This window comes from Acanthopagrus latus, chromosome 22 (assembly GCF_904848185.1).
Source record: "Acanthopagrus latus isolate v.2019 chromosome 22, fAcaLat1.1, whole genome shotgun sequence".
Classification (NCBI taxonomy): domain Eukaryota; kingdom Metazoa; phylum Chordata; class Actinopteri; order Spariformes; family Sparidae; genus Acanthopagrus; species Acanthopagrus latus.
In genome coordinates, this window is record NC_051060.1 from 12,232,038 (window position 1) to 12,253,763 (window position 21,726).

The 21,726-nt window shown below is 39.8% G+C and overlaps 1 protein-coding gene across 3 annotated transcripts; it reads left to right on the plus strand.

Moving 5' to 3' along the window:
- The first annotated feature begins 2,459 nt into the window (after nucleotides 1-2,459).
- mpp5b (membrane protein, palmitoylated 5b (MAGUK p55 subfamily member 5)) lies at nucleotides 2,460-20,724 on the plus strand. 3 transcript variants are annotated; one of them, XM_037086733.1, is made up of 14 exons: nucleotides 2,460-2,695; nucleotides 6,892-7,367; nucleotides 9,251-9,459; nucleotides 12,489-12,566; nucleotides 13,955-14,074; nucleotides 15,257-15,418; nucleotides 16,086-16,163; nucleotides 16,259-16,442; nucleotides 17,629-17,697; nucleotides 17,871-17,942; nucleotides 18,548-18,709; nucleotides 18,893-19,095; nucleotides 19,343-19,453; nucleotides 19,737-20,724. In XM_037086733.1, the coding sequence occupies exons 2-14, from the start codon at nucleotides 7,040-7,042 to the stop codon at nucleotides 19,911-19,913; spliced, it is 1,953 nt and encodes a 650-aa protein (XP_036942628.1). In that variant the 5' UTR covers nucleotides 2,460-2,695; nucleotides 6,892-7,039; the 3' UTR covers nucleotides 19,914-20,724. The 3 variants fall into 3 exon arrangements, with proteins under 3 accessions (XP_036942628.1, XP_036942629.1, XP_036942630.1); XM_037086734.1 differs by having other exon boundaries at nucleotides 13,967-14,074; XM_037086735.1 differs by lacking the exon at nucleotides 12,489-12,566.
- Nucleotides 20,725-21,726: the final 1,002 nt, after the last annotated feature.

A 21,726-nucleotide genomic window follows, 5' to 3' on the forward strand; every position in this document is an offset into this window, starting at 1 on the left:
ACGATATTTTCCATTTTTTTTTAAAAGAATAAATTAGTGGTTTACAACCTTTTTTTGTTTGTTTCTGACCTCTTACAAAAATGTAAAGTTTCTAGTTTCAGCTGCTTTTCATGTTGTTGGCAGTTCCAGGAATTATACATATTTCTTATAAACTGTTTAAAGTGCAGTATTTCACGAAAAAAAAAAAGAATGAAGCAAAAATAAAATTGAGTTTTTGTTTTTGTCCACAGTCCTGTCCCATTAATCTTCTCGTGACCCATCAGATTTATCTTGTGGCTCTTTGGGTTCCCTGGAATGAGAAACAGAGGACTAAACTACCTAACGACAAAAATGATGCTTACACACTGATGCATCAGTATAAGCAACATGTCATCATTAACACAGGACTTGTTTTTGCAGTGTTTATTTATATATTCTTAAGTACATTTCGTTGATTATACTTTTACCCTTTAGATCAACAAACTCAAAACAGCTGTATTGGAATGATTAAATGCAAAGAAAACGGGGGGTTTCTCTCTCTCTGTGTCTCTCTTTCCAGGAAGGTAAGTATTTAAGAATCAGGGCAGACGAGAGCCTAATGAGGAAAAGAGGTTAAGCACAGGGGTGCCAGAAAGGATTAACTTAATAGAAAATACAGCAGCAAAAAATGGCAGCTTCGGGCTTTGCTCTAGATATTCCTGCGGCTGCATGAGATTAGACCGTTTCTGTTCTGCTCTGCAAGGTGAAATGACGGAAGATCCCATTAGTTGGTGATGATTAATAGCGCTGTGACAAGAACTTAGTTAAAGTGATCTGCGTGACTGTATGAAATGTGTGGAATGTAAGGGGATCAGTTTGAAGATGATTGTGGAAAATAACAGCAAATTCTTCACACCCTCAAGTGCAATAAGAGTATGTTTATTTATTAGAGGGTGCGCTGACAGAGCAACAAGAGATCCACTGTTTCATGTCTGAGCTGGTTTTTAATTATATAGATATTTCAGCTTGTTGGTGCCATTGGGAGAAAGAAGTATATGGTGGGATGATCATCATTTAAAGGAATATTTAAAGGCAAAATCAGGGTGAACTAGATGACAAATCTGTATGTTGTGTGTGGGTTGGTTGTAGGGTATTGTACTTAAGTACTGTACTTAATAGATTAATTGAGACTGAGACCAACTTGCAGGAGAGATAATGATATCAGCTTCAAGCTAATCAAAAATAAGCAGCTAACTGAAAGTTAAGGCTGCAGGATGAGATTTAAGTTTGGATTTAAAGGCTCCAACAGAGTCAGACTGTCTGATATCGGCAGGGAGGATACTCTAGAGGACGGAGGCAGCAAAGGCCCTGCAGCCATCTGACTTCACCGCTGACTACATTTAAATGATGCTTACTCATACATGCATAATTATAATCCAAGATGGACTTCTGTTAACAAACAAATCTAAGCAAGATTAACAGGGTGTATCTCATATAACTCACTGAATCTGTAGCAACATTAAACGTTATGCTTACATCCTCAATAGCGTTATGATACCCATAGTTCAAAAATGTCAAACCTGATTGTCCACCAAATAGAAGTAGCCTTAGTCAAATAATAAAAATAGGAGTGACTAAATCCAAAAGAGCACAAAATAACAAGGAAACCTATTCGCAAAGTAAAGGGACCAAGATATAGATAGTTAGAGACATATAGAAAAATCTGCATAATCACAGTAATGGAGGGAATATTGCCACTCCACTTGCAAGAGTGTGTGTAATATTCATCCCAAAGAGTCTAAGACGAACAGTCTCAGAAATGTTTGCACTCAAGTCCCCAAAAAATTAATTGGATCGATCTAAGTAAAATAAGGTATAATAAATGGCAAATGGTTTCAGCCTCTGATGAGCAAAGAATGCAAGAATGCACTTCAAATTTAAATCTCTGGTGTAGAAATTCACTAATTTTATTAATCGTCATTAATCTTCAGTCTTCCTTGACTGATTTTTTTTGTTTCATGTCTTAAACAAACTAATTAGACAATCTCTCTCTTTCATGTATGAACAGACTGCCAAAAGGACATCACAATTTCATACTGGTTTACTTTGTTTATATTTGGCGGACCCTGCCACATTTCTAGCTTCAAACAGTGTTTGAAGACACAGACACAATTTCCTCCTGAGAATAGTGTGTTGGTTCAGCTATGGAACAAAATAAAATAAATATTGTTTTAATATGTTTTATTACCTCATTAATATTGCAAATATTACAGTTCTGAGTTTGAAATTCTTCTCCAAAACTACATAATGCCTCTTTACAAAAAAAACATATATGTAATCCTGTACAGAGCATGAATTACTGTCTCAAACGGTTATTTTATGCTTAAAAACCAGGTTCATTACTTTGTGCATTTTTATCCATATATCTCACTTGTATGATCCTGAGAGGTGACTTCATTACGTCTCCGGTAGATAGGGGGCGCTGTAGAGCCGCAGTGTTGCCAGGGAGACGACTCACAACACCAGGCGCAGTTTCGCAGCAATGGCCACAAGTGTCCCGACTGCGCCTGGACAAAAGTCAGTCGAGCAGCTGAACGCGGACCTGGGAGGACCTTGGGAGACCCTGTGTTGCTTTTGACCGTCCCTTTGTGATTTAAACACACATTTTCAGAGCGTTGGATTGTAAAGGAAAAACCGCTTCCAATCTAAATCTATTCTTCTTGCTATCTTTAAAGTGGTGAGTACATGCAGTTTGTTCACGGGACAGCTACTGTTAAGCTACGCAGTTAGCGGTACAAGGCTACTAAGCTAATTCCCATGCTATTGTTAACGAGTCGTTAAGTTTTATTTTACCCCGAAAAAATAAAAAATAATGTTTTTCTAAGTGTGTTTATAAAGTCTACGTGTCTGGGCAAGTTGCTCAAAGTAGGATAGTTAATACAATAGAAAACGTTCACGTTAAGTCCTCCGGTTGATTGATTGAAATAACGTCTATCCTAGCTAGCTTTAAGTTACCTTAAGACAAGCCAGCAACTGCTAGTTTTAAATCACAGAACTATGACTAATGTTTGAGAATATTTTCCAGGTACATGAATTAATGTGGCTGATTATAGCCAGAGATGTGGTGGTGCAGGAAACTCAGTTTACCCATCATTGAGGCTACTTTTAGTGACTATAAGGTTATTTTTGTGGCAAATCCAAAATGGTGGAGATAGGTAAGAGATAACGGATAACATATTACAACTACTCTTTGAGCTGTAATTCGTCAGCAAATTAGGGATTAGAGTTGGGAGGAAATCACCTGTTAGGACATGTATCTATTCAAAAGAAAACGTTGGGATTGGTATGTTATTAACCTTTACATGTAAGCATGATGGTTTAGGGCATGTGTCTGTCACAGTTAATTATAGTAACTGAACTGTTGAGGTATTATTTAATAAGTGTTTAGAGGTACCACTGTATCTGTGAGAAATCATTTCCCATAAATTTCAACAATATGTCATGTTGTTTTCAACGTACATCACGTTACTAAACATTGCTAATGCTGTAGCCTTGTTTTGCGTACAAGTCAGCACTGCTATCAGAGGAGGCTACACTACCACTATCTTCACTAGTGGCCAGGCTGATATTGGCCCACACAGATGTATTGTAATGGTGTTAATGTTGCCCAATATGAAGATTGGAAAACTCTCTTTTTTAAGTTAAAATGCATAAAAAAAGATGCTTCAGACAATGTCTAATAATATAATTTCCATTGAAGTGTACTGAAATGATTTCCCTGGTGTCATTTGAGACTAAGTTTATTGTTAAGCTGTAAAATATATCATAAATGTTGGATTTATTGTACACCAAGAGGACAGGGCATGTCAGGACCAGATGGTACTAAGCTCCAAAAAAGTAATTGAGACTCTAGTTTAGTCTGTTTTAATTTGAACCCTACTGAGATCCCTTTTGTCTGTCTTAGTTTGTAATTGTTCTCCTGGGGTATCTGATGCCAAATCCACCTCATCAAGTATTTTGTTTCTTGTTTTTGGCCTTTCAGTGCCACCTCACCCCGTTCATTTTGGTGTCTGACTGCCCTATCAGTAGGCCGGTATAATCCACCGATATAGCCTTCACTCAGCTATATTAGTTTCAACATATATGATGTCCAATATGGGCTGATATGAAAACTTTTTTTTAGGGGTTATGACCTAGATAGTGATGCTTAGGGTAATTTATAATTATTGAATTCCCAGTGATGTTTACTGTTTGAGTGCACTGTCATTTTTGACAATTAAGGTTATATTGTACTGTAAAAAAAAATACACCATCTGTTACATATCTTTGATAACGACATTCACCTCCCAAAAGTTTTGGCCAGGCTCTTTTGCAGTTAGATATAAGCTTGATTGTTAGTGTCTGAATTGACCTCACAGGACACAAATAGCTATTATATGATTTAAGAAATATACTTCTCCATCTTTATTATCTTGCAGTGTCCATAACATAATCAGTGGGTGTGAGCACTTCCATTTATTCCCAATCTTCCACCCAGGTCCCTCTTCCCTGCATCCCTCCCAGTGCTCTGGTCACCACTGAGCCAGAGTAGGGCATGAGATCCCAAGCTTAATTAAGCCTACAGGAACAGATGGCGCGCTGGCAGTCTCTGCTGTTTGTCAGCCGTACTCCGCCACTCTAAACGTAGCTAAATGCTTCCACACGGGAGGGGTTTGGGAGCTTGGACCAAGAGGGATGGAGGGATAGACCTGCCAGACGTAATTAGCTGTGGGAAGTAGGTAGAAGAGGGGGAGGGCTGCCTGCCATGAAGTAGTAGGTGACGTGTGTATGACTGACTATATGACATGAGCCTCATGGGTGGCTCTCAGTGACGAAGCCATGTTTATCCTTTGGCACATGGGAGTTTTCCTCAGTGCTTACAGAAAGGTGTCTTTAACTGTTAAGTAGCAATGAGGACAGTTTAACATGTAAGTCTGTTTCACAATTCTGGTTCCAGGAAATATGCATATAGGTGTGTCTAAAGCAGGTAATGTATTTAAGACATAGCGAATTGGCAGAAAGCGAACCCTAACTAAGCTACTGCATGGTATTTAAACTCAAGCTAATGTAATTATGTGAAAGATGAAAGTGTGTGTATCACTGATCAAAGCGAATATCTCCCGTACTACCAAATTTGCTAATCCAGATTAATGCATGTCGCACCCTTAAAATAGATTAGTCCCAACAATGGCAGTCCAGGTAGTAGCAGTTATGTGTCAGGCATCACATTTAAATGTAGTATCTTCATTTAGGCTTCCATACATAGGCTACAGATGGATGTTTTGATTAAGCTGTTGATGAGGACGGGTAAATTGGGGACAGGTGTACCCAAGCAAATGGCTGGATGAGGCTGAACTGAAGGGATTTCAGGGGACTAAGGCCAGAGAGCTTTCAGTGTCAAGAGTTAGATTAGTGGTGGGTTAAATGAGAGGAGGCAGGAGCAAACAGGTAGTTAACTGAAAGGAAGAAATGTTTATTTGTAAAATACATAAGAATCTATGGGAAAGTTATCAGTCGTTAACATGTTGAGGGATTGTTGAATCTCAAGGCTGTTGAAAGAGCACACTTAAAATGAGGGGAGTTACCAATGTTAAACTAATTAATTGAATGGACCATGACAGAGTTAATGAGGGTGAAAATACAAACAAGATACTTTTCCTGAAATTAAGAGTTTACAGGTCCACTGCAGGGAATTTCACATATGTCAGCAGTACATGACATATTCACTATGTTATCCAAATACCAGAATTTTAAACATTACAATATCACTTTAATGGATATCTTGGCAAAAATAACACACTGTACACAAAAAGTTAACGAACATCTACCGACACGTTTGTAATGAGAATGGCACTGAGTGGCATGCATACTACCTCTAAGGCCCCATGGTCCCATTTAATTCAATCAAGTGTAATCCAGTGTCAAACTCAATAGCCGTTTGTCACTCTAAATTTTAAACCAACCATAATTTAAGATCACCAGATCTAGGATCTGCATCAAATTGTACTCATTGTCATAGTGTAAAAGAAAGTGAGAAAACTTTCTTGGAAATCCATTCAGTAAGTTTAGTGTAATCCTGCTCACAGCCAAACAACCAAACAACAAAAAACAGTAACAGGTGAAAACATACTGTTCAGTTCAGTTTTGGGTTGAAAATTTCATTGTAGGTCTGTTTTTTTGAATGGCTTTGTAAAATAGGCTATCCAAAGTAGAAAGAAATAAAGAATTTTAAGCAAACATTTAAACATGAACTACAGTATTCAAATTAGCACTATGGAAATCAGTTGTGCAATTGCATATTTGCAAACAATGAGTTGTGTCAGGACTTATATTGTGGTAAAATGATGTCAACATTTAAATCGATAGATGAGAGTCTGGAGCTTTAATAATAATAAATAATGATAATAATTAATCATAATAATTAATAATAATAATTAATGATTTTCTCTAATGGCCTTTTGTAGATACAACCAACATAAAGTATATATTTAAGAAGGTGAATTAACCCCAGTTTCACCTTTAAACACTCCTGAAGTATAACAAAAAGGGAATGTGTTGGCAACCAAGGATCAAGAGTTCTCTAGTATCTTTAGTATCATAAATTAAGCAATCAGTCACTGGCAGCCAAACTGGTGCATATCTGAGCTTTCAATGAAATCCTTCATTTCCTGTTTATGGCATCCTAAGGATGCGATAAAAGGGAGGTCAACAAGAGAAATTATTTTTTTAACCATTTGTAAATCATGTTTACAATCATTTTTTTCTGTGTATTCTTTTTAAGATGTGTAGCATTTTCAAAAGGATGCTTGACTTTGTTTACCATGTAAACACTTATTTAAAATAAGCGTTAAAAAAAGTAACAAGGAATACCCATTTTGATTCTCTGTCTTTCAGGATGACCGATTCCAGAAAGAACCTAAAGGAGTACATCCTCCTCTGGCGTGCTATGGCCTCTGATTTGAGCAGCACTGGTGCCTCATAACACCCAAGCAGATCTCAGTAAATACGGGGGTGGTTTGAGCTGTACTCTGCTACAGCAGTGATGATCACGTCCCACATGAACGGCTATGTGCAAGAGGTCTCTGGTCAGGCCAAGAGCCACAGAGAGAGGGCAGTTGACTGTCCAGGGGAGGAAAGTAGCCTTGTCAAATCTCCAAACTGCAGTGCCCACATGGAACGGATCCAGCACTACCAGGAGGAGCTGAGGAAGAGGAGAGAGGAGGATAGCAGGGGGAGGCACGACATCGACCCAAACGCTTCACTGAGGCTCAAGAAGTTGTCGCAGAACCCTAAGGTGGGAATTGACAATCCCACCTTCGAGGGGAAGGAAAATGCCAGCAAAGACACAAGCTCCCAGGATCCTGTAGTCGGTGAGTTGGAAGGACAACACAGTAAGGGTTACAAGGTCTTTCAAGAGGTCACAGAGGGTGGAAGGAGGAAAGAGTATTACAAACGAGGAGGACCTCAGACCTCAGAGACGAATACAAGATGTGAACACAAAAGGAGTCAAAACAATGTGCTTAGAGGGGGCAGAGCAGGGGACAGTGGGAGTGGAGGGGTGTGGTGTTTTTTAGGCGCTGTCCACCATTTCCACTGGTTAATGTTTCGTCCTAACTCTGGAATAAAGAGCAAAGAGCCCAGTCAGTCGCCACTATAACATGAAATAATTTCCAATTAAATATATTGTCGATACAAAGGGGCAGGGGTTTCTGTTTTAAATTTAAGAGGATGGGCTTATTCAGTTTCTTCAGTTTCAAACTGATATCAGTCACTTAGAACACGTGGGTTTGATTTATTGCAGTTAGTGTTAGTGCCTTCCCCGACTTGAGTTTGTGACTCTGCTTACTTGTTGAAAAGCTGGTCCGACCATGCTCAGCTTTGGGACTTGGTAAAAGAGGTGAACGTGTGTTTCTGGAGGATTACTACACAAATCATGGCATTATTATACTACAGGATTACTACAATAATTCTTGTGTTGGGTCATACTGGGACTCTCAACTATGACTGCTCCTGTTAGTCTCATACATAATTGTACAATACATTGCTGCAGGAAAACAATTCCTATAAAATGTATCTATACTGTCTGCCATGATACATTTCTAGTTTAAACAATGTAAACACTGCAGCAGCCTGACATACTTGAATAGACTCAAAGGAGCAAAGGAGGCTTAGGGGCAAAATTCTAGAAATTCACTGCAGACATTCACAGTTCTTTTTCTTAATATCACTGGAGGAGAAAAATCTCTCAAACAAAGACACAAATGTCAGAAATACAAGTTTTCATAGATATTTAATGAATGAAAATCTTCTTAGCAGATACAATATTTATTAGGGATGAACTGATTGTCAAATGTTCTACTGGTAAGGAAGTGAAAAAGAAAGATTTTGGCTGATAGCCAGTGCTAATACCAGTGGTTTTATTTGTTGTTGATAATGTTTATTGTGTTTTTAGATCCTCTTTTGTGCCAGCGAAAGACAGCTATCTTCATCATCCAAAAAACAACTAACCGTGTTGAAGACCTTCAGCCCTCCCGTACACTTGATTTGAAAGAGCATAAGCATATGAAACAACCTTTAATATAACCTTTCACATTTATTCACACAATGATTTTTTTTTTCTTAAAAGTAACTGCTTCAGAAAACATTTTGGCCTGCTATACAAATACTTACTTAGTGATTTTAAAAAAAAAAAGTTAAAAAAATCAGTATTCTGATGCAAAATTGATGTGACAGATAAGATAAACATTGGCTACAGTCATTGTTTAGTACCATCTTACAACATCTGTCAACATAAGCCGATACATAGTATTTATATGAGGTCTGTGCCTTAACAGCAGGGGTGGACCACACTACTTTCTGAGGCGGGGTGCCACCCTTTGGGCACCCTTTCCTATCATATCTTCAGCTGTTCTATCAACAAAAGCTGATAAAAGGCCAAAAAATATTTTTAAAAAAGAAATCATGAAAAGTTCTTAATTAACATCCGAAATATGGATTTCCACATAATATATGCAGTGACATTGTTAGAATTAACATAGGTCACCTATAACTTGTTGCATATTACAGTACATGCTTTCATTTTATTTTCCATGTGCCTTGTTGTGGTTGGAGGCTTTAGCCATACAAAATGAACCCATCATACAAATGACAGGCAAAGATTCACTGTACATGCCTCAAGATTTCCTGACTTTCATCATCTGACCCCTGTATTTCTCTGTACTGTCTGCCTCACTGTTTTCTGCCTCTCCCTTAGAACTGGAGGAGTTGGTGCAGACCCTGAAGTGGGCGCAGCACTGCCTGTCGGATACACAGAGTCAGCAGGATGTAGAGCTGATAATGCAGCTCCTTGCAAGGGAGGACTTCAGGAATGCCTATGCCATTTACAGCGCTGTAACCCAGCAGAGGAGCAGAGTCAGTCCCAACTCACCGCTCACGGTACAAGCACAGGATCTCTGCCAGGAGGTACGCAGAATCGTCATTTTGAATCAACTTGTTAAAGCTGAAAACAAACATTGTGGGGAATGTCTTTGGATTTGCTGCAGTAGGAGAAGTTATGGAAAAGTTATGGAAATTTAGCTCAGTGGTTTCAGTGTCCAGCTCCAAGAGAAACTTAATCAAGGAATATAGCTGACTTTAATTTTTAACTATGCCATATACCCAAATCCACAATTCATGAGACAAGCGCTGGTTTCCACAGAGGAGGCACATTGTGCAAACAATAGCTTAGATTGTACTGGCCAATTTGTGGCTTTGGACCTTGTTAAGCTTCTGTTTAGAGGCAAGTACCTCTGCGGGTAAAGCATCTGAACAAGCTCAATGAAGCATAAAAAAATCTTTGCTCGAGGCAATGATTAATTCAGCAAAGCTGCCCAAAAGAAAGCTGTGCCAGTCTGGATAATTATGAAAATGTAAATTGTCTGGTTAACAAGGTGAGTGAAAACAAAAATGAGGGATTTGTTGGATCCAGGCCATGCATGAAAATTGAGTTAAAAGAGGCAAAAGGTTGAAGATTAAAAATCTGGAAATTAGGATGAAAAAAGAAGAAGGCATGAAGAAGGCAAATGTAAATACTTGGGTGAGTATTCCACTGGTTTGATTTGATGTTGGATTTGATTTCCTCTTTATACGACCATTGAAAGTCCTGTTTTATGCGCTCCAGTGCAGAAAGTGACAAAAAACAAGAAACCATCTCAGGTTTAAGTCAGTGGAAATGTGTCACACCTGACTTCCTCGTTGACAAAACACAAGCCAGTTTGTCTCCACTGAAGCAAAGCAACAGTAATTGACTCGTGTCCCCTCAGAGCCAAGCGAATGCAGTCTGTCACACAGAGCTGGGTCCCTGTGAAAAGACAGAAATTGTGATATGGTTCGCTATGAATTAGGTAGAAGCTCTGTACAACAATGACAGTCTACACCCACAATAGGCACTTCATTAGGATTAGTGTCAACTTTTGATAGGTGCAACATCGCAAAATGTAATGCAGGCTTTTCAGCGCAGTCATGCTGGTGCAGTGTGATTTTTAGCTGATGGCTAGATGTGTACGAGTCAGCCTTGTTTGGAGAAACATGCTGCTATGAGCTGTGTAGAGTTCACTCAAAGGACACAACGCCAGCACTGCTACAAAAATGCTATTCTTGTCTTGACAGGAGTGTGTTGCAGATAGAGGGCCAGGCATGGACGATCTTTTTTTCTTCACACACACACAACACGTTTTCCCCTTGCATACAGTAATTCAGCATTCGCGCTCACCCAGCTCCTGGAGCTCTTAACAACACGTAATAGTTTGAGCTGCAGTGTGTCTAAGTGGCTGTGCTGTGTGACACTCAGATTGGCTGTTGGGTAAACTAATCTCCCAGCAGCCCTTGGTGCAGCACACCGCAGAAGGAGGCCAGGATCTGGGCAGCCAGAAAAAGAAACTCCAGCAGCTTACAGCAACGTGGGCCGAGGTGCTGCGTTGCTGGGGGAGGGTGGGGGGACATGCGTCAGCTTGTTAGTGAGAGCTTCAATTAGTATACTGGATGAACTAAGCTGCAAACAGGAGATGAAGAGGGAGAGAGATGGAGTAACTAGATACCAAAAGGTCTGCTGTCATGATTCAGTACACAGTGCAAGCCACAAACAATAACATCTTCCCACCAAATGACAACACAAGAGCCACATGGTTCAAAATAGAAGCACGCAACAGAAGGAATAAAAATGGAGCGGAGTGGAAAGTCTGAAAAGCTATAGAAGAGAAGTGTAATGTGCTGTAGCAGAGAGGTGCTTTCCAAGTTTATGCTTGTTAAATACAACATTGATTCGTAGACAATGAACAGAAATCCTGTTGTGGATTTTAATTTATTTTATTCCAGGCGCAACAGCAAGAATTTAACAAGCTGCTTCACAGCAGAGTGAACATAGAGACATTTTCTGTCTGGAATGTGAAACCCTGCTTAGAGTTACTAGCTTGTAGCCAAGTACAAAACTGATTCCAAAAAAGTTCGGACACTTTGTAAAACAAACAGAGTGTGATAATTTGCTAATCCTTTTCAACATATATTCAGTTAATGATAACAGCAAATGATAACATTCTGTATTTATTTACATTTTATACAGAGTCTCAACTTTCTTGGAATCTGGGTTGTACATCTTTGTCTGTACACATTTGTGTTTTTATTTATCTGGCACCTCTGAAAATTCAAACTCTTTCATCATGCAGTTGACTCATTATTAATCATTACATAGACAACAGGATTTTTTGGAATGAATGTAGGTTTAGGAGACGAATAGTTTAGTGTCTAGGCTTCATGTGGATATTTGTGCAGCTCCAACTTTTGGGAAAGTGGAAATGTCAATGAAATATTAAACACTGTTGTGAAAAAAGCTATATAGACCAATGAAGGGCAACAAGTAAAGTAAGATTAATGGATGGTTTGCATGAACTGTAGAACATGTTCTTCAAACAGAAAGGAATGCACACAATCAGAAGATATTTGCAAGGGTGCTAACGGAAAGGTCATCATCCTCCGCCATGTCTTGTGTTTGGTATATCTCAGAACAGATATGATGTGTAAAAAGATGACAGTCAGCCCTGAGGTTCTTGTGCTCATCAAATGTCATTCTGCTTTACAGATGGTAATGTATGATTGGACATTTTGGAGATGTACTTACAGTACTTACAGCTTTTTACACAGACATGTTCAAACCCTGGCTCCTTTCTCTTTCTCCACAGCTAGCCAGTCACAGTGTGTAAAGTGTGTGTCAATGCTGAATTGATGGTTTCAGAAAATTACAAAAATGCTGGCTGCCCAGTTTTAGAGCAGGTTGTGGGGTTCATGAAGCAATTAGACCAGTTTTGCGCTAAAATCTGACTTAAATCATCAATTTTAAGAAAAGTGACTTTATTATTGACACAACTTGGAATTAAGAGATTAGAGATCCTTTGATCATAGTGGTGATTATATCTCAACATTACCTCAACATAGATCTATGTGTCTGTGTTTCTGCTCAGGTGCAGAAGATACTCCAGTCCAGCCAACAGAAGGAGGGTTTGGAGCTCCGGGCTCTGCTCACCAGTCCTCATCTGCAGGTCAGATGTCGGCTCACCATCTTGCAATATTATTGTTAGAAAAACAGCTGAGCCTTGTAGACAAACTCATTTATTTAGTTGATATGCTGATAAGTGGAGAACTGGGAATATAGCTAGCACAATCTCTATCATTATGGAAATGATTAGACATCTCAGGTACAGGCAGGCAACTAATATGCTGTGTTCAGAGTGGTATTATGATAAAAAAAAAAAACCTTGCACACTTGATTTTGATTACCTTTGTGTCTATTTAGTGGGGCATCTGTTTAGCATTTGGTGTGTCAACATGAAAAGCATCAAAAAGATATTCAAATTGCTTTGCTTTGAAATGTCTCGAGCTGACGACGCTCTCCATTTGTCAGTTCAAGCTTCAGTGATTCTTCAGTAGAAAAACGGTAACCACATTATCAGACCGTCATCGTCCATTAGAGAGGCAGCAAGGTGAGAAAAGACCTCAGGTGGAAGACTCGGCTGCGATTTTATGGTTGAGAGTTCTGACCTGATCCTTCACTGTGAGCATTACCAATTCTCCCAATGCCCGTTAACCCCTCCACTGACCTGGATCCGTGTAGCCAGCAGGGGCAGTGTGATGTGATGCGAGCATTGCCTTGTGGCACTGAAAGTGGAACAGATTATGTTGGTTTCTCTGCAGGGAGCAGAGGATCACATGAGTCACCCTGTAGTCTGTACAGGTAAACAACCTCATACCCTATACTAATGAAGACAGGTGCATGTGTGAGAGGAATAGGGACCCCTCAAGTCCACTTGTCTCCCTTTCACCGTTTTCTAGGACACGAGCATGGTAGCCAAAGGTGTTTGATGATTGATGGTGGTGGATCCCGGCTCCTAAACGCTGGGGGAGATTAAGACGGATTGTGCGTACACCAAAGCTTAGCCTGGCCTCTGCTCTCTCCGGTCTCCTCTGCTGCCGGATAGAGAAACTAATTTGGACCGACGGTTATTAATTGTGGGGTACAGAGCGCCTGTCACATTAAATGAAGTGAGGGAGCAATCTGTGTTTTATTTCTAGCTTAGAGGTGGGCTTGCTGACTGGTCTTGTTATAAAAGATGTTGGGCATTGGTAGGTTTCTTGTAGAGGGTGCATGTCTGACATTTTGTTAAAGAGTTATCTCTTTTTTTTATCAGTTTGACAAGTACAAAGTACAAATACACACATTTCATGTTGTAAAAAATGCTTTACGATTATGGTAATTTTATTTCCACACCAGTTATCGTACTTCCAACATACACCTATACAGACACAACCAGAAGTTGTTCGTGCTTTCTCACACTGCCTTCTCCTTTATTTTTCTGTCTATTGTGTGTTCGTAAATTGTATGTGTACTGTCTATCCCTATGTGTGTCTCTGTGTTTGTTTTATGTGGCAGGCACTGATGCAGGTCCATGACAGTGTAGCAGTGCAGGAAATGGCAGAGGAAAATGTGACCCAGTATGTTGGCGAGACAGTTAAACTGGTGCGTCTGGAAAAGGCCCGTGACACTCCACTGGTGAGACAGCATCTATTGAATGAATACTGTCAACTTTTTCCTCTTATTGCTGTGTGCGTACATCTCTCTGAATTTCTAAGCTTGTGAATGTTCTACTTCACCATAATTGCTCTTGTGAGAAGCCAAGGCAGTGAGAAAACAAGGAAATACGGATGGTACTGTATATGATAAAGTGAAATTTGAAAGATGTCCACACAGCAGTCAAATTCATGACAACAAAGATGAACCATTAAAACTTAGATAGATCTGAAGCATCCATGTTCATGATTGTGGGTTTAGTGTTTATTTTGTCCAGTAAAAACAGAATAAGCCTCTACTTTCCTCTCTCACCATACTCCCCCACTCACATCTATCATGTGGATGTGTCAGTGTACCCACAAACCAAGAGGGTAGAAAAATGCCTGTCAGTGTCAGCTCCAGGTCCATTTGAAACCATTGGCACTGACACAGTAACTGCCTATACATGCACAAAATACTCCCTTGCCCTGCTGAAAATCCACCAATATTCACATGCAGCCATGTATATTCCAATTAATGAACACAGTCTCACCTTTATTTTACCAGGAAGTCCCATTATAGGGCAGGATTGCTTTTACAAGAGATACCTGGCCAAGATAGCAGCTGACCAAAATCATAACATGGTCAAATTCAGCATATTTAACATGATATACAAAAATTAACAGTATAACAGATGCAAAAACAGTTTATATCAAGTTCTTGCAGTGCACAGAGCTGACTGTTAACAGGCAAGAGGTCATGTGGCGTCAAAAACCCCAAATGAGACCCATTTTCTGAATATGCTGTATACATGTCCCATGCTTCTAAAACCCTAAAAATATTAGCACATACCTCATACATACCTTTGCTACATTTGCAAAAAAGGCCTCATACAGAATATCTGAATAGGATATGTTGTTTACGTGACCTGTATCAAGCTCTGAATATTGTCATATTCAGCCTAGTAGTGGAAAGACGGTGTGCAAGTAAATGTAGTAAATGATATTCGGTGTGTGAGACATTCTCCTTTGCATTCAAATTGTTGCCTCTTCTCCTTGTATCTGTCTGTTCATTTTACGGAATACTATGGGGTATAAGTGTAACATAAGTTATCAATGTCCTGCTTGTTTTGTGAGATTGCCTGTCATCTACAACAAATGAGCCGTGGGTGTGTCCTTCCTTTAGGGTGCGACAGTACGTAATGACATGGACAGTGTGGTGGTGAGTCGTGTGGTGAAAGGTGGAGCAGCAGAGAGCAGTGGCCTTCTGAGCGAGGGAGATGAGATCCTGGAGATCAACGGGGTTTCCATCCGGGGGAAACACATCAATGAAGTCCACGATTTACTGGTGAGGACCAGTGGTCTTTGATCAGTTACAGTAACCCATGTAAATAAAATTATAGTAAAGTGTCTTTTTTATAGACATACATAGTACATAGAGGTGCCTGAACTGTCTTAACTAAAATTATGTCGTCTTTGCAATAAAGTACAATTTAATTTATTCATGAATACTTCGACCATCTTTTCCTCGATAGCTGGTGATCTTATGTTTCATACACATTACATATCCACTTCCCTATTAGTGCACAATTAGTTTGACAGATATGTTTAGCCTTCAGGTGGTTGTTGTTGGTAGTGTTTGTCGATTTCAGTGTCATATTTCTTCTTTCACGCTTCTTTCATGCTCAACAGCAAAATTAAGATGTTTAGTTGTGGACACAAACTGTATACATTAATTTTAAGAGATCACCGTTATCTTAACAGAATGACAGTCATTACTGCTGATTGAATTTATTCATGAGACACTCAGAGATTTTCCCTTTCCTGAGCCAATTTGAATGTGATTTAACATAATTGCATACTCTGAAAGTGTAATATTCAACCAACTGCATAGCAATGAATCCTTGCTAAACATCTGAGGCCTTGTGTAAATGATGTCATTGAAAGATATTGTTTTATGGAAATGTGATCACTGTCATGTTTCATTCATTACACTCCATCTTATTTTCCATCAGCAACAAATGCACGGCACTCTGACCTTCCTCCTCATCCCAAGCTCTCAGATTAAACCTGCCCCACACAGACAGACAGTGGTAAGTCTCTAATGATGTGGGTGTGTGTGCGTGCATGGGACCGCATGTCTGCATGCATGCCATGCCAACCTTGACACTGTAAAACCTGTCCTCAGATGCACGTACGAGCTTACTTTGATTACGACCCCTCGGATGACCCCTTTGTGCCATGTCGGGAGCTGGGCCTCTCCTTCCAGAAGGGAGACATCCTCCACGTCATCAGCCAGGATGACCCCAACTGGTGGCAGGCCTACAGGGATGGTGATGAGGACAACCAGCCCCTGGCTGGACTCATTCCAGGTAGGGACCAGAGCAGAGTTGAATATCAATATGTAGTTTGTTGCATCACAAGGGCAGATAACTACAAGGACAAACTGCTACAAATACTAAAAATCAAGAAGATTCATATCCTGGTATTATATATTTAAGTGCTTTGTAGTATCATCTTTATTTTAACATAACAAATGGAAAATCTAACAACAGCACGCTTTACAAATTGTAAGCAACGAATGCAAATGCATATTTTATCACACCAATCTTACATATGCTTTTTGCATTTTGCCTATTTGGTATTTTAACAACCTGTGTGCACTCAGGTGAAAAATAGGAGAAAGAGTAGCAACAAAGAGTCGCATGCAAATGAGGGTCTTTGACATTGTCTTGAGAAGAAACATCTGAGATCAAGTCTTCCTTTCAGCTCAAGGTCACTTGGTTAATAAAGCAGTTACTCCATCAGCAAGTGCAAATGAAATGCAAGACTGACATGTGCAAACACGTGATTATTCTATATTAATTTGAATACAGTGATTGAAATTGTGTAGCCATTTCACACATTTAAATCAAAATAAAGAAATGTAAATGTAATCTTGCCAGAATTATATAAGTAACAGTCGACTGCCTGTTGTACACATAGGATCAGATCTGCATGATAATTATTCAGATCTTTTAGACCTGTGTAAATTACATTAAAAAATCTAGATGTCTCAGTACGTTTATAAAGATATTTATCAGTGAAATTCATGAAACACACATAAGATAAACTTAGAAAACCTGCTTATTAATGAGGAATAAACTTAACATCACTTCTCACGATACATTGCCAAGTTGATTATTAATTCCATCCCTAGTCTTATGTGGGAATGCAGTCACAGTAAAGTACTTAAACGTTGTCTGTGACTAATAACCTACCTGGCACTTCCACCCTGGCATGTCAGAGAAGATTAAAACAGACACGTAAGAATTATTTGCGATTACTCTCTGACCTCGGCCTGTTGTGGCTGGAATAACATGAGGTTAAGCACTGAAAATGGGAAGCGGCCATCATTTTGCCAGATCCTCGACATGTCTGGAAAGTCTAATCCATTAAAACTTACATTTTTAAACACATCGGACTTCTCAAGTTTAAAATGCTCTGCACTAGACCTGTGTATCTATATTTACATTGTGGGATAGCTGATATGTTTGTCTTTGCTCTTCTCTATTTCAGGGAAAAGCTTCCAGCAGCAGCGGGAGACCTTGAAGAAAACTATAACAGACAAGAGTCGAGAGCAACAAGGTGAGCTTAACATGTGCAACACACACTATGTGGTGAGAAAGTACAAGATGTAATTTGCAAACTCAAACATTTTGCATCCACACTGACTCATTAAAATAGAATTTGTAGCATCCAGTTGGTTGTAAGAAAGTGAAATGATAAAGCAAACATTTTATGACTTGTCATTTCTGCAGGGAAGCATTGGTATCCAAAGAAAAGCAAGAAACAAAGGAAGAAGAGCATGTCTAACATGAACAAAAATACCGGTAAGACTACTTTTACTCTTTTTGTGTCTCTGCAGAGGCTTAACGGTTTGATAAGTGGGTTGCACCCGCCTCTTCGACGGTCACGGTTAAGAAGCTACAGCTTTAACCCTCAAAACTCCGATTGTCGCTTCTCATTTGCCACCAGTGAAAGAGTGCTTGTGTGCCAGGCAGCTTCCAAGTGTCCAGACTTTGTCACGCGTTAGCTGGACCTGACACGCCTTGTCGTTTTCAGCAGCAGGATGTCAAGACTCGGTGTGTCACAGGTCAGATTAGTCCTGTTTTCACAGACGGGATCAACAGGTGCCCAGCAGGTGCCTAAATGGCTTGAAGGGGCCTTTGGTGTTATTTGTTCACACATAGAAACACGTATACACTCAGACATACACCCTACTGAGTGTCCAGCAGTAACAGAGTGTGATTTTACATTGTTTAAAAAGACAGTGTGCCCACAAAAACAGAAATAATGGGATAATTATTGTTCATTCTTACCTTCCAAGAGAGGTGGAGGGTCAGCGGTTGTTACAGAACAGCAGCCCAGGAGCAAGAAATGATTTGGTATGTCAGTCAGGGATGTTTCATTTAACTGCTCCCCACTGTCCCTTCAGACTTGGATGACATCCTGACCTACGAGGAGATGTCGCTCTATCACCAACCAGCCAGTCGAAAACGCCCCATCGCTCTGATTGGTCCGACCAACAGCGGTCACGATGAGCTGCGTCGGAGGCTACTGTCCATCGAACCAGAAAAGTTTGCCGTCGCTGTCCCGCGTAAGTCAAATCATGGAGACACTGCGGTATCAAGTATTCATCAACAATTCATGATTAAACACACATAACCTTACTTCTCTTAACCATGACTGCACAAAACTGACCACTTAATAAAGATTTGCTGTGGTTGTTTGAGGATGTTGCATACTAAGTCAAAGTAATTTTCCTTTTTTCATGTGCCAGACACGACCAGAAACTCAAGGATACATGAGCGGAATGGGCGCGAGTACCACTTCATCAGTCGGTCTGCCTTTGAAGCCGACCTAGCGGGCGGGAAATTCATCGAGTCCGGGGAATATGAGAAGAACTTTTATGGCACAAGCACCGACTCGGTTCGACATGTCATCAACTCTGGGCGTATCTGTTTGCTCTGCCTCCACACCAGGGTGAGACACTGAATGCAACATTGTTTCTGTCTAACATGTTAATTACAAGCCCACATCATCCCTCTGACTTGATCCTAACCATTATGGCTTGGCAAGAATATAATTATACATTTTCATATCCTGAACAGTTAAAATTGTTTTTTTGTTGTTGCTTGGTTTTGTACATTTTTAGTCCTGTTTTTTATTTTGTTTTGGTCTCTCCTTCCATTTCGTATATTCATATCGCCCTTTTCTTCCTCTTCGTCAGTCACTGCAGATATTGAGGTCGTCCAACCTCAAGCCCTATGTCATCTTCATCGCACCTCCTTCTCAGGAACGACTACGCACTCTGCTGGCCACAGAGGGGAAGACACCAAAGGTACCCACAGTACAGTGTTCAAGTTAAGATGCACTTTGTACATTATCTTACCTTTATTTATTTTTATTTTCTACTTTTTTGCATTTAGAGGATAGTTTGCTAGAAATTAACAGCATGACTCTAAACCTTCCTTTCACATTATCCTTTTCTTTTTTTTGTTATACAATATGTATCCTGAAATACAGTCCAGTATCTTGTGACAAACGTACTTATTGAATGTTGCTTTGGACAAAAGTGTCTGCTAATTGTCCTAAATGCAAATGTCTCGTTTGTCTTTGCACAGCCTGAAGATCTGAAGGAAGTTATCGAAAAGGCCCGCGAGATGGAGCACAATTTCGGCCACTTCTTCGACGCGACCATCGTGAACATGGATCCGGACCAGGCTTTCCACGAGCTACGCAGGCTGATAGACAAGCTGGACACTGAGCCACAGTGGGTGCCCACCTCCTGGCTGTGCTAGAGGTTAGAAGGTCCAGCCACAGGGAGCCTCGGGGTAGGAGGAGGTAAACAAAAGAGCAACTATGAATGTTCCTGGTTGGCGACTGAAAGAATGAAGGATGGACAGTGCTCATTGTCACTGGATTTTTAATGCACATTCTCCTCGTTTGTAGAGGAGGTGATCTTTACCATGTGTTGCAGGGATGGACTCAAGTTTCTTACTTTTCTTTTTGTTGATGTGTTCATGTGTGTATTTTACTGCTCTATTTTTTTTCTGTTCAGTTTTATGCAAAGTCATTTATCACACAAATAGAAATATTTCAATCCTATTCTTAATAGTTATTTATAATTGTAAATATATATTTTCTAGACAACAAAAGGATATTTTATTGTTACATTTTGTGTAAGTGTGATAAACCAAACGGTACACTCAACTGAGAGTGTTAATGTCACAAATATAAAGTGACTTCCTGACCAAGCAAACAGATAAGATGCACTTGTGCTGAAAGTGACTGCAGTGTAATGTCTTCCGGTCAGAAACACAGAACAACAATCTGCTGTAACCTGCACAGTTTTGGAGTTCTTCCACTAGTGTCAGTATTATTTATGTAGTCTCATGTCTCATTTACGCTGTGATAAGAAACCACAAATCTAAAGTATTGTCTTTAGCTGGTTGTAACTGCTATCAGTATATCATGCAGCAAAGTACTTCTGAGATCACTTCACTTGAAGTGAACTCCAACAAATACAGTATGTTTTCCTTGCAGGCTTAAAAGCACAATTCTGGAGAAGTGTTAATAAAAACTGATACATATGTGAAGAAGTGATGTAAATCCTGAGTGCATTGATTTCACCTTGTAATCTTATGATGGGGAACATCATTGAAAGACATTCAGTAATATAGGTGTTGCAACACAGATATGCCCTAAGGCTGGGTTGCACCATAATCTCACTTTTGGCATATCTACTTAAGTTAGCATGCTAACCAGCTAGCCTTAACCCATCCCAGCCCAAAGCTGCTGTGCTAGTGGTGTAAACACCGACACTTCCCTCCCAACACAGTCCACTAAATGCAAAGCTAACCAACCTAACAAGCTAACAGCAGCTCCAGTAAGCAGCAGTTTGCTGTAAAGCTTGGGATACGCTGCCCCATGTTTGGTGGCCAATTCTTACGTATTGCACTATTAAACTCACACTTCGAGAATGAAGTGAGTCTTAACACAGTTGGGTTTTATGAAGTTGCTGAATTTAAATCAAGATACCAGCTTAACAAGGAAACTTACAGAGCTGAACTGGATTGGAACAACATGCAGCTGTACCATCAATACTCCCAACTCCTGGTGGCCCAGAGAGCCCGGGTCAGCAAGTCTTTCTCAAAGTAGATTAAATGAGAGCTCTCTGCTGAGCCATTATGAATAAGCTAAATAGCTTTTTAGTGAGCTAGCAAAGAATGTGACACGTTACACTTAACTAGGTCCCAACAGCATGTGCAATTATTTCAATTATTTTAATTCAGGGCAAACAGATAATATATTAAATGTCAGTTTAAACTGAGAGAGGTTTTTAATTGTGTAATTTCAATCAGTTTTTACTCCTATTGAACCTAGTTTTACTAAACTCTGATTAGAACCAATCTTCAATTAAGATCTGGTGCAAGCCAGTCTAACTGGTCTCTTGGAAAGTCCTGCAGTAGCTGAAGATAACGTGTTAAATGTTGCATTCTGGTGCAAGGTGGCTGCCATTCATCACCTCGTTGTGTTACCCAAACACACAAAATGTTTCCCTGCACTTTTGAAAAATGTCACCCAAGCCCCCCCCCCCTTTTTTTTTCTTTA